This window comes from Curcuma longa, unplaced genomic scaffold (genome assembly GCF_044706935.1).
Source record: "Curcuma longa cultivar G26 ecotype Majalengka, Jawa Barat unplaced genomic scaffold, ITB_CL_G26_1.1 contig_1384, whole genome shotgun sequence".
NCBI lineage: Eukaryota > Viridiplantae > Streptophyta > Magnoliopsida > Zingiberales > Zingiberaceae > Curcuma > Curcuma longa.
The window spans coordinates 1-12996 of record NW_027429561.1 but is presented as its reverse complement, the minus strand read 5'-3'; the positions used below and the strand labels follow the sequence as shown (position 1 = coordinate 12996).

The 12996-nt window shown below is 44.8% G+C and overlaps 1 protein-coding gene and 3 pseudogenes across 3 annotated transcripts; 3 read left to right on the top strand and 1 right to left on the bottom strand.

Moving 5' to 3' along the window:
• Positions 1–885: 885 nt before the first annotated feature.
• LOC141816007 (UDP-glycosyltransferase 88A1-like) lies at positions 886–2506 on the top strand (annotated as a pseudogene).
• A 450-nt stretch (positions 2507–2956) lies between these two features.
• Positions 2957–4351, top strand: LOC141816009 (UDP-glycosyltransferase 88A1-like; annotated as a pseudogene).
• Positions 4352–4725: 374 nt separating this feature from the next.
• On the bottom strand, positions 4726–5729 carry LOC141816006 (uncharacterized; annotated as a pseudogene).
• A 2261-nt stretch (positions 5730–7990) lies between these two features.
• On the top strand, positions 7991–11001 carry LOC141816008 (cycloartenol-C-24-methyltransferase 1-like). 3 transcript variants are annotated; one of them, XM_074703847.1, is made up of 8 exons: positions 7991–8141; positions 8697–8744; positions 8992–9075; positions 9155–9355; positions 9438–9563; positions 9654–9751; positions 9891–9987; positions 10759–11001. In XM_074703847.1, the coding sequence occupies exons 1-7, from the start codon at positions 8103–8105 to the stop codon at positions 9940–9942; spliced, it is 648 nt and encodes a 215-aa protein (XP_074559948.1). In that variant the 5' UTR covers positions 7991–8102; the 3' UTR covers positions 9943–9987; positions 10759–11001. The 3 variants fall into 3 exon arrangements, 2 of the variants coding, with proteins under 2 accessions (XP_074559948.1, XP_074559949.1); XM_074703848.1 differs by lacking the exon at positions 7991–8141 and adding an exon at positions 8216–8593; XR_012600643.1 differs by lacking the exon at positions 10759–11001 and having other exon boundaries at positions 9438–9540; positions 9632–9751; positions 9891–9979.
• Positions 11002–12996: the final 1995 nt, after the last annotated feature.

Below are 12996 nucleotides of genomic sequence, written 5' to 3'. Positions count from 1 at the left end.
TATTTTAATATTTTATATATTTTTTTATTTTTTGACAAGTTAGTGGGTTGACCTGCCTAACCTGCAAACCCATCTTAAATTGGGTTGGATTGAAATTTCAATCCACTAAGTTGATGGACTAGCCCATCTTGCTTCGCTATATGATGAATTTCTAACGAATTGATTCGCCCCAAAAGAACTCTAAGTACTAACATAGCTAAAGGTCACATTCAATTATATTTAGAAGTATATAATCTCTTCCAAAAGAACGTAATTTTTATTGATCTTTTTCTACTTGTGATTCTAACAAGTCTATTGTTCTCATAGAAGTTTTGGGATATTGTATTTTAAATAGTGATCTTGAGTTAATTGTAGATTCTGTTAGGTTTATAAGATTGATTTTTTATTTTCTAACAAATATATTTTTTTCTTTATCAAAATATAATTCCCCAATCAACTTTTAATTATAAATTTATCTTTTTAAATTGATCTAGTTCCGTCAAGTCTCTAGGGTCAAATAAACATCAACTTTTGTTGGCATATAATGCAGCAGGTAAATCTTTCACCAACATCTGCAACGTGCAGTTAATGCAGCGTTAATAACGCCGCTTAATCTCTCTCCATAGGAACTCGTTTAACATCTTGAATGCATTCACGTGGCAGTGGTGTGGACCAGCCAAAGGCTGACCCACCTCACATATAATTTTTTATATATTTTTTTATTTTTTAATTATTAAAGTTATGCTCTTATGTAAAATATAGGGCAGCAGGTAAATCGAACTTCCTGCAGCCGAGACGCGGTTCATTCTTGGTTGGATCAACAAAACTTGCACATGTTTCACCAACTTATGTAAAATATAGTGAAATGATCACGATCCGTGGTACATTCTTGGGGGCTGGCTGATGTCAATGAACAGGTGGGTTCCATTTCTTCCCCTTCACTCCTCTGCCTCTACGCTGAAATAAAGAGCTCTTCGTCTTCTTCCTCTTCAATCCTCTGCCTCTTGATTTTGTTGGAGACCTTGTAGTAGTGGAGATGGCCGTCGAGGGATCGGAAATGGCGATGAAACCGACGGTGGTGTTGTATCCCATGTCCGGCGTCGGACATCTACTCCCCATGGTGGAGCTGGCCATTGGCCAAGCTCTTCCTCCGCCACGACTTCGCCGTCGCAGTGGTCCTCATGCAGTTCCCCATCAAGCACCCTTCCCTCGACTCCTTCATTTCCAGTGTCTCCGCCGCCCACCCCTCCATCTCCTTCCACCAGCTCCCGCCGCCCGACGACTCCTTCATTGCCAGCGTCTCCGCCACCTTCCCCTCCATACCAATGACGGTCGATAGCGTACGGCTCAACAACCATGAGCTCCTTCGTTTCCTAGCCGCCCACCGCCTGGAAAATGACGTCCGCGCCGTCGTCCTCGACTTCTTATGCACCGTCGCTCTCGACGTCGTCGTCGCCGAGCTCGACATCCCAGCCTACTTTTTCATCGCCACCGGCGCCTCCGCTCTCGCCCCCATGCTCTACTTTCCCTCCCTTGAGCTCACTGATCTCGGCCTCGGCGAGCTCGCGGATACACCTATCCACGTCCCCGGACTGCCCCCTATTCCCGCCTCCGATATGCCCATAGAGGTTATGAATCCCGCTTCGGAGTCTTATGAATGTTTCGTAAACAAGATTGCCCCGAGGCTCCCGGATGGTGACGCCTTCCTTATCAACTCGTTCGAGTCGCTGGAAGCAGAGGCCGTTAAGGCTCTTCGGGAAGGGGTGTGTCTTCCCGGACGCCGGATGCCAAAGATCTATTGCATCGGGCCGCTGATCACGGAAGGGAGCAGAGGAAAGGATGAAACAAAAGCAGACTGCATGGCGTGGCTGGACGCACAACCACGCGATAGCGTGGTGTTCCTCTGCTTTGGCAGCATGGGTTCGTTCTCCGTGGAGCAGCTCAAGCAGATTGCCGTTGGCCTCGAGAGAAGCGGGCAACGATTTCTTTGGGTCGTGGGGGTCCCTAAGGATCCGCCGACGGCGACGTCGGAGCTGGACCTGGACGTTCTGTTGCCGGAGGGATTCTTGGAGCGGACGAAGCAGAGGGGGATGGTGGCGAAGTCGTGGGCGCCGCAGGTGGAGGTGCTGAACCATGGGTCGGTGGGATGCTTCGTCTCGCACTGCGGGTGGAACTCGACGCTGGAGGCGATCTCCGCCGGAGTGGCGATAGTGGCGTGGCCGCTGTACGCGGAGCAGAGGATGAACAAGGTGTTCTTGGTGGAACAGATGAAATTGGCGGTGGTGATGGAGGGTTACGACAGAGAGATGGTGGAGGCTGACGAGGTGGAGGCGAAGGTGAGGTGGGTGATGGAGTCAGAGGGAGGGAGGGAATTGAGGCGGCGGGCGGCGGCGGCTAAAGAGATGGCGGCAGACGCGTGGAGTGAAAGGGGGTCCTCGCAACAGGCGTGGCTGGAGCTAGTCAAAACCTTGAAGCTGCAGATCTAAATGCCATGGATACGTTGATGGTAATCCAACGATGCTCTGTGTGTTTTTAATTTAAATAAGAATTTGATATATTGTGATTATTATTTTTATAAAATTATAGTCTCTTTTGTTAAATAAAAGATATAATTTACTGAAAATAATTTTAGTTACTTTTTAGGCAAAAATTAAAAAGGCGTCAGTTAATGAGCGTCCGACTAAACATTTGCAGAGTGACTTCTGACAACTTTTGCAAAGTGTTTTACGTAACGGAAAACAGTATGATATATTGGAAGGTAACAATTAATATTTTTGGCATCAACTTAAAAGACAAATTACTAACGTGTATTATATATAAGATCAATTATTAGAAGAAAAATATATATATTTTGCAAGAATTTGAGTAGATTTTCCCCATCATTTGTATCTCTTTTCGTGTTCTTCTTCCTCTCCATTCGTCTGCCTCTTGATTTTGTTGAGACTTAGCAGCGGAGATGGCCGTCGAGGGTTCGGAAATGGCGATGAAACCGACGGTGGTGTTGTATCCCATGTCCGGCATCGGGCATCTACTCCCCATGTTAGAGCTGGCCAAGCTCTTCCTCCGCCAGGAATTCGCCGTCGCCGTCGTCATCATGCATTTCCCCTGGAAGCACCCTTCGGCCGACGCCTTCATTGCCAGAGTCTCCGCCGCCCACCCCTCCATCTCCGTCCACCGGCTCCCTCCGCCTACCGACTTCCGAACCTCCCACGAGATCATACCCATGATACTCGACGGCGTCCGGCTCAACAACCCCGAGCTCCTTCGTTTCCTCTCCGGCCACCGCCGGGTAAACGATGTCCGTGCCGTCGTCCTCGACTTCTTATGCACCGACGCTCTCGACGTTGTCGCGGCGGAGCTCAGCCTGCCAGCCCACTTCTTCTTCTCCACCGGCGCCTCTGTTCTCGCTTCCTTCCTCTACTTGCCGTACCTCGAGTCCACCACTGATTTGAGCTTTAGTGAGCTGGGTGACGCACCCATCCACTTCCCCGGAGTGCCCCCTATTCCAGCCTCCGATATGTCTAGAGAGCTTATGAGTCGTTCTTCGGAAGTTTATAACAGGTTCGTGAACGACGTCACCCGACGGCTCCCCGATGGTGACGCCTTTCTTGTCAACTCGTTCGAGTCGTTGGAAGTAGGGGCGGTAAAGGCTCTCAGCGAAGGGGCGTGCGTTCCTGGACGCCGGATGCCGCCCGTCTATTGCATTGGGCCGCTGATCGCCGAAGGTACCTCGGGAAAGGACGAAGCAAAGGCAGAGTGCATGGCGTGGCTGGACGTGCAGCGACGCGGCAGCGTGGTGTTCCTCTGCTTCGGAAGTATGGGCTCGTTCTCGGCGGAGCAGCTCGAGCGGATCGCCGTCGGCCTCGAAAGAAGCGGGCAGCGTTTGCCTTTGGGCGGTGAGCTCCCAAGGATGCGCCCTCGGCACTGAACCTGGAGTCTCTGCTTCCGGAGGGATTCTTGCAGCGGACGAAGCAGAGGGGGAAGGTGGTGATGTCGTGGGCGCCGCAGGTGGAGGTGCTGAACCACGAGGCGGTAGGAGTGCTTCGTCTCACACTGCGGCTGGAACTCGACGCTGGAGGCGATCTCCGCCGGTGTGGCGATAGTGGCGTGGCCGCGGTACGCAGAGCAGCGGATGAACAAGGTGTTCCTGGTGGAGCAGATGAAATTGGCGGTGGTGATGGAAGGATACGACAGAGACATGGTGGAGGCAGAGGAGGTGGAGTCGAAGGTGAGATGGGTAATGGTGGCAGAGGGCGGGAAGGAGCTGAGGGAGCGGGCGGCGGCGGCTAAAGAGATGGCGGCGGAGGCGTGGAGCCAAGGTGGTTCATCGAAACAGGCATGGCTGGAGATCGTCAAAACCTTGAAGAACTAGAAGCCACAGGCCCGTCCTCATGAAGATCAACAACTATGATGCTATTATCCAATAATTCTATCCAAAATAATTTGATTTTCCTTTGTTAGTAGATTCGTACTTATAGACGATTTAAAACCAAATCGGAGCCGTAGTCGCCTCGTAGGAATGACATTGTCAATCTCCTCTGGGAAGAACTGAATCAACGACGAATTGATAAAAGACATCGATTGGTTGATCGGAAGCAAGTATTCTTTTTGTCACCGAGCACACAGAGATCCAGACGACAGCTTTGCAAAAAGTTAAAAGAGCTTCATGAGCTATTTTTAGATTCCCATCAGAGGAAATCTGCAAGTGCTCTGCCAAGCCAGAGCTTGATTTCCATCCACGCCCGCTGTATTAAAACCCAGACGGAGGAATTTATATCTTCTTGCTTCCGTTGCTCACTACGGCCGGTCTCGTGTCCGCCGGATCGCTCCTTGACCGCGTCAGCGACGGCTCGGGACCTGCACGATTAGTTGAACCTGAGTGCCAATCGGAAGTGGAACCAGACGCCGGAGGACGAGCTCTTTATTACCTTTGTTTAATGAACGCTTGCAGTGGGCAATGGCGCTTTGGATCCCGTCTTGCTGCTCCAGCAATGTGTCGTCCCGTCTTCTGGATGCCGGCGGTGATGAGCGGATGGATGCCGTCGCCGATGTCGATCGGCTCTTGCTCAAGCGGCCGGAAGCAGAGGATGTTGATGTTTGATCTGGTCTCCCCAGCCCTCGCCGGCGCCGGGCCGGACCTTTCCGTCTCCGTCGAACCGCTTCGAGATCCTCATGTAATGAGGCTTAATTTTGCTCAGGTACCTTTGGAGCATGTCTCCTGGTAGTTTCCTCCTGTTCAATGCGTAGCCAGCCGGTGAGGCGGCTCATCCGGATCTTCTGTTCCTTGCAAAGGCCGACGGCGACGGCGGCGGCGGCTCTGCTACGTTGAGCTTGAAGGAAAACTTGCTCTGTTTTGGTGACGCCGACGAGGACACAGGGGACGCTCCGGGATTGGTCTCCGTCGAGGCTGACCTCGCCCGCCGGTGAAATCCGAACTTGAAGGCGCTGAGTTTTAGGAGAAAGGCAGGCACTTGCATCTTGGACGATGGTTTAGAGTCGTCAACGGAGACGAGGCGCCCCTTAAAGCAGAACCCTCCGGAGGTAGAGAATGAGAGAGCTAAACCGCGCCGGAGACTACAACTGCCAGCAAAGGCGAACTCTGCAGCCACCGCCGCATTTCCATTCTGGTTATCACTCCGATGAAGCCCTTCCTCCTCGGCTAAAGCAGAGGCCAACTCATGGTCAAAGAAGGGACCCTTCTCCTCGCCGCCGTCGACAGAGGCCGGGCGGCGCAAGCCGCGGAACTCCATGAAGGGCGAGGTGGGAAGTGGTGCTGCGTTGCGAGCGACCTTGGATAGAATCATATTGGAGCCCCACCCCAGGCTGCCTTCCTGGAAGGCGACGTCAACAGTCGTTGTTAACAGAGCAGTAGCAGTCGCGTCATATTGCGACGTAGTACAACACACATTTTGTCGGGGGCGTCGTTTGACTCGAAACCTGAGGCGTCCACGAGCAATTTGGCCCCTGCAGTTGCTCTGCTTTCCATTGCTCCTGTGTCAGCATCGCACCCATCTGGAACTTGTCACGATCATAATTGAGTTTCTGTACTCGGATCAGGGGTTTGTAATCATGTGTTGGATTTGCCAAGTAATTGGCTGCACCAAAGAGGAAAGAGGGCCTCTTTCTTGGAAATGACCGCAGGTGGGTGCCATGAGCAGAGTAGATCTGCAGTACAGAAAGAAATAGATAAAATAGTGATTGATTTTGCAGCTTTTGTTTGTCACGGTCTTTGCTTGTGTATCTGGAGGAATGGAAAAGCGATGGATAGCCAGTTATTAATGGATGGAGACGGGGGACGAAGAAGGTGACAGGTTGCTGTATCGATCATCATCGTGAACCTGCAGTTTCAGGTGTTGTGATGGGAGGCGGAATGAATGATGAGCAGCGGGGGACACTGCCATGCTGCGCCACAGTTGAATCGATTCAGAGATCATATGTTATACTTGGGCTGGTGGGAAGCATGGAGCAGACCCGACATCCATCGTTGCCTGCTCCTTCGTTTTTATCTTGTACATATCTGCACATCATTCCGTCTTTTTTACTGTATAATAATTCAGAAATCATTTCTTTAACAAATAATAATAATAATTAGTATAAGAAATGGATGGAATCCAAACTCTAGATCCACAAACTAGTTTTCATCTTAATCTACTGGTTTTAATTGTTTCATATGACTAGAGAATATGCAATTAAATGCCGAAAAGGAAGCATATGATTGATTTAGACTGAGCATAAAAGGCTCATTCCTGTCCTTTTCAGTCAACTGCAATATATATTGAAATTGAATCTTAAAGGTTTCTAAAAAAATTAATTAGACTTTAATGGGTATTTTAAAAGTTTTCTAATATTGGATGCAATCTAAAAATTACCGTATATGGTCGGGCCATCGCTTCCGCCACCAACTTTCCCTATTCTGCACTTCATTCCTTGCCATGGCGACTTCCTCGTCATCCCTCGGATACCCTCGCTTCCAACTCTCTCCATCGACCAGAACTCATCTCTCCCTCGCCCCAAAATCCTTCCTCCCCAGATCCCCGAAACTTCAAGCCTCGATCCGCAGAAGTAGCCAATCCACCCTTGCAACTAGAAGCAGAAGCATCAGCCCCATCAGCTTCTTCTTCGCGAAGAAGCGTTCAACGAGCGCGATTCACTACTAAAAAATCATGATTTTGCGGCGGTTATTTAGCGGCGGTTTTAAGAACCGCCGCTATTATCCGTTTTTCCGGCGGTTTCAATTAACCGCCGCAAAAACAAATTTTTAGCGGCGGTTATTTAGCGGCGGTTCTTAAAACCGCCGCTATTATCCATTTTTCCAGCGGTTTCAATTAACCGCCGCAAAAACAAATTTTTTAACGGCGGTTTAAATTTGATTTATGGCGGTTTAATGATTCGCGGCGATTTAAAATTTATTTTACGGCGGTTTAAAATTTAACCGCTGCTAAATTACGTTTTCCCGGCGGTTTATTGTAACCGCCGGTAGATTTCTTTCGACGGATTTTATTTTCCCGAATCGAACCGTGGCTCCCTCGCCCTAACCCTACACACCGCGGTTTCTCTTTCACTCCGACGCGTTCGACGCCGCCGCGGTTTCTCTTTTACTCCCACCCGATCGCCCTAACCCTCACCCTCTTGGTCATGCTCTTCCTCTTCTCCGCCTCCGTCGCTGGCGTCCTATTATCCTGTAGCACCGTCGTCCACGCCCTCTGCGGTGGGATGATGGGCTTACTCTGGATCCAGTCCGGATGGATGGGTCATGACTCTGGCCACTACCGGATCGTGTCTGATCCGCGTCTCAATCGCTTCGCGCAGATCATCACCGGGAACTGCCTCACCGGCATCAGCATCGCCTGGTGGAAGCGAAACCACAATGCCCATCATATTGCCTGCAATAGCCTCAACTACGACCCCGATCTCCAACACATGCCATTCTTCGTTGTCTCCTCCAAACTCTTTGCCTCGTTGACCTCTTGCTACTATGACAGGAAGATGAACTTCGATGCGGTCACGAGGTTCCTAGTCAGCTATCAGCACTGGACGTTCTACCCCGTGATGGGCTTTGCAAGGATCAACCTTTTTGCCCAATCCATTCTCCTTCTCGTCTCCAAGATGAAGGTACCCAACAGATGGCAGGAGATCCTCGGCGTCTCTGTCTTCTGGATCTGGTACCCTTTGCCAATTTTTCAAACTATATGTCCCTTCTCTAGCTATGTAATAGTTCAGAAACCGTTGCCCTCAGTCTAAGAAGTCGATTTTTTTTCTTCGAATTTTAGATTCAAAATTGATCTTTCCTTGTCAACGACAAGCTGCTGAAAGAAAAAAATTTGTCTCCTTTTCATTTCTCTAACTCCAGCATAAAATAACTGCTTTCATTTTCTGCCATTAGGAAAGTTTGCATAAACTGTTTTTTTTTCTCCTAATGATCAAAGCCTCATTTTGTGATCTACTAATGCAGTTAAGCTTATCAATGTCTTTAAATGAAATTGAATTATTCTCTTACCTCACTTAGTTGATACCTTGGAGTTTGAATCATATAGCTTGATTTATTAAGCATACTCTCAGGCACAAAAATATCTTGCTGATTTGAAGTTTCTCATGTGTCTGATTTCCTTGGCAGGTGGGCATTGTCTGACCATGATTTGTGCACATGAATGAAATTTGTATAAGTCTTTTAGTTTGCATTCACATGATTGATTTTCCTAATAAATATCATCCTACAGGAGCTCAACCGCATAGCAGGGTTAGACAAATCATGTGATTTTGTTAAGGTTTGTTCTATCCTGTAGTTATGCATTTTGGCATTTCAGATATATGTTTGGTTCTTTTTTATTTCACAAAATGCATTTTGATCATATGATTCTTATAGGAGTGCTGATGGAGATTTTTGCTATCGTCCAAAATTCTCTTAACAAAAATTGAATTTGAGGCGGCCTTTTTTGCACAATAAATTCAAGTTTTTAGAAACAACCAAATTGTGGGTTGGATTTTCTGATTATTTTTTCTTATGAAGTGCAGGCTGATTTCATGAAAATGCCATTTTCTGATGACACATTTGATGCAATCTATGCAATTGAGGCAACTTGCCATGCTCCGGATACGGTATGTAGTTCTATAGTTTTCTTTTATTTTGGCATGTATTCTTACAAGTTATTAATGGTCTTCAATTTGATCTGGCAAGGTTGGCTGCTACAAGGAGATCTACAGAGTGCTAAAGCCTGGTCAGTGTTTTGCAGCATATGAGTGGTGCATGACTGACCATTATAATCCAAATAATGAAAGCCATAAAAAAATCAAGGCTGAAATCGAGCTTGGTAATGGACTTCCTGATGTCAGAAGTACAAGAGAATGTCTTGATGCTTTGAAACTTGCAGGATTTGAGGTAAAGAAAACTGTATGCTTCTTTCTTACACATGTGTACTCCTGTTTGCTATCATCTCTCTACTCATCATGTTCCCTTTTAGGTTATATGGGAGAAAGATCTTGCCACTGATTCTCCCTTACCTTGGTATTTGCCTCTGGATACAAGTCGGTTTTCCATAACTAGCTTCCGCTTGACAGCTTTTGGTCGGTTTATTACGAGAACTATGGTACATTATCATCCATTGTTATAGATTCTGTTTCATCTGAAGCTATTTGTTTTTTTTTTTTTTTACAGTAGATGCCATGTTATTTCACAGGTTAAGACATTGGAATTTTTAAGGATTGCCCCAGAAGGAAGCGATAGAGTTTCAGCATTCCTAGAAAAGGCAGCTGAGGGTCTTGTGGCAGGAGGAAGGTAAATAAAACTCACGAGGCTGCAAAATATGTATTTTGCAACTTCACATTATTATGGCGCAAACATTTTGATAGATTCTGTTATACGTTCTTGTATCTAATCTCTTCCGTTGACACTCCCCTTTGTTGAGCTATTGCAGGATGGAGATCTTCACACCGATGTACTTCTTTTTGGTTAGGAAGCCTCTTTGAGATTCTTGAAAAAATGACGAGTATGAAGAATGCATTTTGCTAAATGTAAGTCCTGATTCTGCTTTTGCGTTTTAAGAAGTGTTTCAAATCAGTAAACAATTGGGTAAAAAATGATTTCTAAGTTCCCTGGAACATGGACTTTGTTAAGCGTTAGTTCTGGTTCTGCTTTAGTGTTTGGCCCAGTTGTGACAATGCTGCTACCAGTCGAGTCGAATTAGAATGAAGGTGTCAGTCAGATGCTGACATTACTTTGTCAAGTTCTTTATCAATTTGGTAAATTGACACCTTCAAGTTTGCTATATGAGTGCATATATGCCATGCTGAGGCCATGTGACTTCACTATCCTTCAGACCGCGCGGTCTTTTTCACATTAGAAATAGACAATATTTTCATGAATAACACTCTACTTATGCAATAATGTTCTTTAGTCCATAATGACAATTTATTGGTTTAAAATAGAGCACTGGCCATATTTGCTCTTTCCAGAACTAATCTATCTTGCAACTTCTTAGTTAAATTTGATCAAGTACATCTAAATGATTTGGTTAATGTATATGTTTGGTGTTATAATCCACTTCTTTGTATTTTCCTTTATTCTAGATTTGTTGTGTGTATCACTTTGGTTCCTTATTTGCAATGGTTTAGGTTATAGTTTGTCTAAGTGAAATATTGAATCAAACTTTAGGCCAGATTTGTGTTGTCTGTTAAGCATTCTGCCTTTTTTTTTATGTACATAATTTTGTGTAGTATTGAATCTAGCATGAGTGACAAGATTTAGTTTGTCTCTTCTAATTTTTTTTTTTTGTACTTGTGCAGACATGCCTACTTTACATGTTTGAAGAGCGCTCCAGATGACTACTTTTCAAAAAACAACGAATTTGCAACCTGGTTGAAGGAAAAGAGAGGGATCTATTTCTAGGATTTGACATCTGAGAAAGCTAGAGAGATTTCTCAGTTTTTTTGTAACCAAACAAAGTTTCAGTTTTTTTGTAACCTAAATTCATTGTATTTGACATCTGACAACTTTGATATCCATGTGTAATGATTGATATTTGTTTACTAGTTTTGTAAGAAATTAATGCAAGTAAAATTTTCTATTTATTATAATTTTTGGTTTAATTTTTGTATTTATTTATAAAAACTATCGCGGGCTGAAAAATCTGTAATTGCACACTCAAAGTTTAAACTGCCGGGAAATTATTTTGCGGCAGTTTTAGCAAACCGCCAAACCATTTCGGAAACCATTTTGCGGCAGTTTTAGCAAACCGCCGGGAAATATTTCGAACCGCCGCAAAAACAACCGCCGGGAAATATTTCGAACCGCCGCAAAAACAACCGCCGGGAAATATTTCGAACCGCCGCAAAAACAACCGCCGGGAAATCTATTTTAGTGGCGGTTATTCCAGCGGTTCTCTAAAACCGCCGCTAAATGGTTTAACGACACCGGTATCAGCGGCGGTTTGGTAAACCGCCGGGAAATGATTTTGTGGCGGTTCCAAACCGCCGCTAAACGAATTTTAAACCGCCGGGAAATCCTTTTTTTCTTGTAGTGTCACAAAATACACATTTTGGTGGGATTACAACATAGTAAAAACTTAAAAGAAACACTTTAAAGATCGATTGTTCTCTAAAAAAGACAGATTAGAGTTTCAATATATATAGCAACTCATTCTCCATTTTATTGTTGATTCTCTTCTAGATTTGCTCACTTATGTATTCTACCAGCTATAATTTTTTACTTATTTATAATATTAATCTATAATATATAAATATACAGTGTACACAAATCTATAAGATTTCAGTGGTGGTTGAAAATTGAGGATGATTTATATCTAATATAATTTAGATTTCATTAGAATATATTATTTTAGAGTTTTTTTTGTCATCCATTGTTGTGTAGTTCATGTTTTTGGAATGACTAGTTGATGGTGTGAATACAATCTTTCGAATATAATGATTAATTTTTTGATATAAGATATATTGTGTACCAACTAAACTGAAAAATATAAATATTTAGAGGTTTCTTCAAAATATTAGTAGTGGTTTTTATTTTTTTTTCTACGCTTATTACTTAGTGTTAAACTTTAAAACTTAAAAAATATAATTTTTCCAACTCAGAACGTAGTAATTCTGAACATTATAAATCAACATCACTAGTGATGCTGAAAAACACAAAAAGAACTATTGTGGTGTTTATTTTCAAAATCTAGCACTATAATGGTGTCAATGATTTTGATCCAGCATTGTCGTGGTGTTGATGATTTCGCTTTAGGACCACTATAGTGCTGATGATTTTAATTCAGTACCATGTTGGTACTGAACTTTATTAGCATCATATTTTTGTCCCCGGGGCAATGGTGCAACGGTAGGATATCCGGATTGTGACCTAGGGACCCGTGGTTCGATCCCCAGCTACGGCGTATTTGTAGGAATTTTCCTCCAAATGGGGAACGCAATCAAAGGATGCTGGGCATCTGGATTGGTCGCCGTATGCGCTTCCCGATTCACCTTGGTGGTCGGTGGAAAACTTCCGTGGGACCAGGCCGGTCATCCCCAGGGATTGAGTCCATGAAACTGACTGGGATTTATCATTTTTTTTATTAGCACCATATTAATTTTTTGGTTGGTGCTAAATTTTCAAGTCCTACCATATTTGATATGATTCTTTCAACCCAACCACCATGTCGGTGTACCTTCATTTTGCGATTTCTTGAAATATTAGTTCTGATCATTCAAAACTAGCACCACTTCATGGTGGCTCATAACTTCATGGAGGAGGTTCAAAACCATAGTTACACACCATCTCTATATTTTCTACAATCCTCTCCTCCATTCCTAATCCAGATTTTAAATTTTCAAATACTATTAGTCCATCAATGAATTTCTGTCAAAATTTATTGATGTCCTTTGCCAGCTCTGATGAGACAAAATCTGATCTTGTAGTTGTTGCAATCAGGGGCGGATGTATTAAGGGGCCGGGGGGGCCATGGCCCCCCCCCACCCCAAGTTGAACCTTTAATGTGTTTAGATTAAACTCTTAGGGTTACTGGTTAA

Excerpts from the sequence above, each read along its gene's own strand:
- LOC141816008 (XM_074703847.1), top strand. The coding sequence starts at position 8,103 with ATGGCAGGAGATCCTCGGCGTCTCTGTCTTCTGGATCTG. Across the intron at positions 8,745-8,991 it reads AATCATGTGATTTTGTTAAG|GCTGATTTCATGAAAATGCC; the intron begins GTTTGTTCTATC and ends TATGAAGTGCAG. Across the intron at positions 9,356-9,437 it reads TGAAACTTGCAGGATTTGAG|GTTATATGGGAGAAAGATCT; the intron begins GTAAAGAAAACT and ends GTTCCCTTTTAG.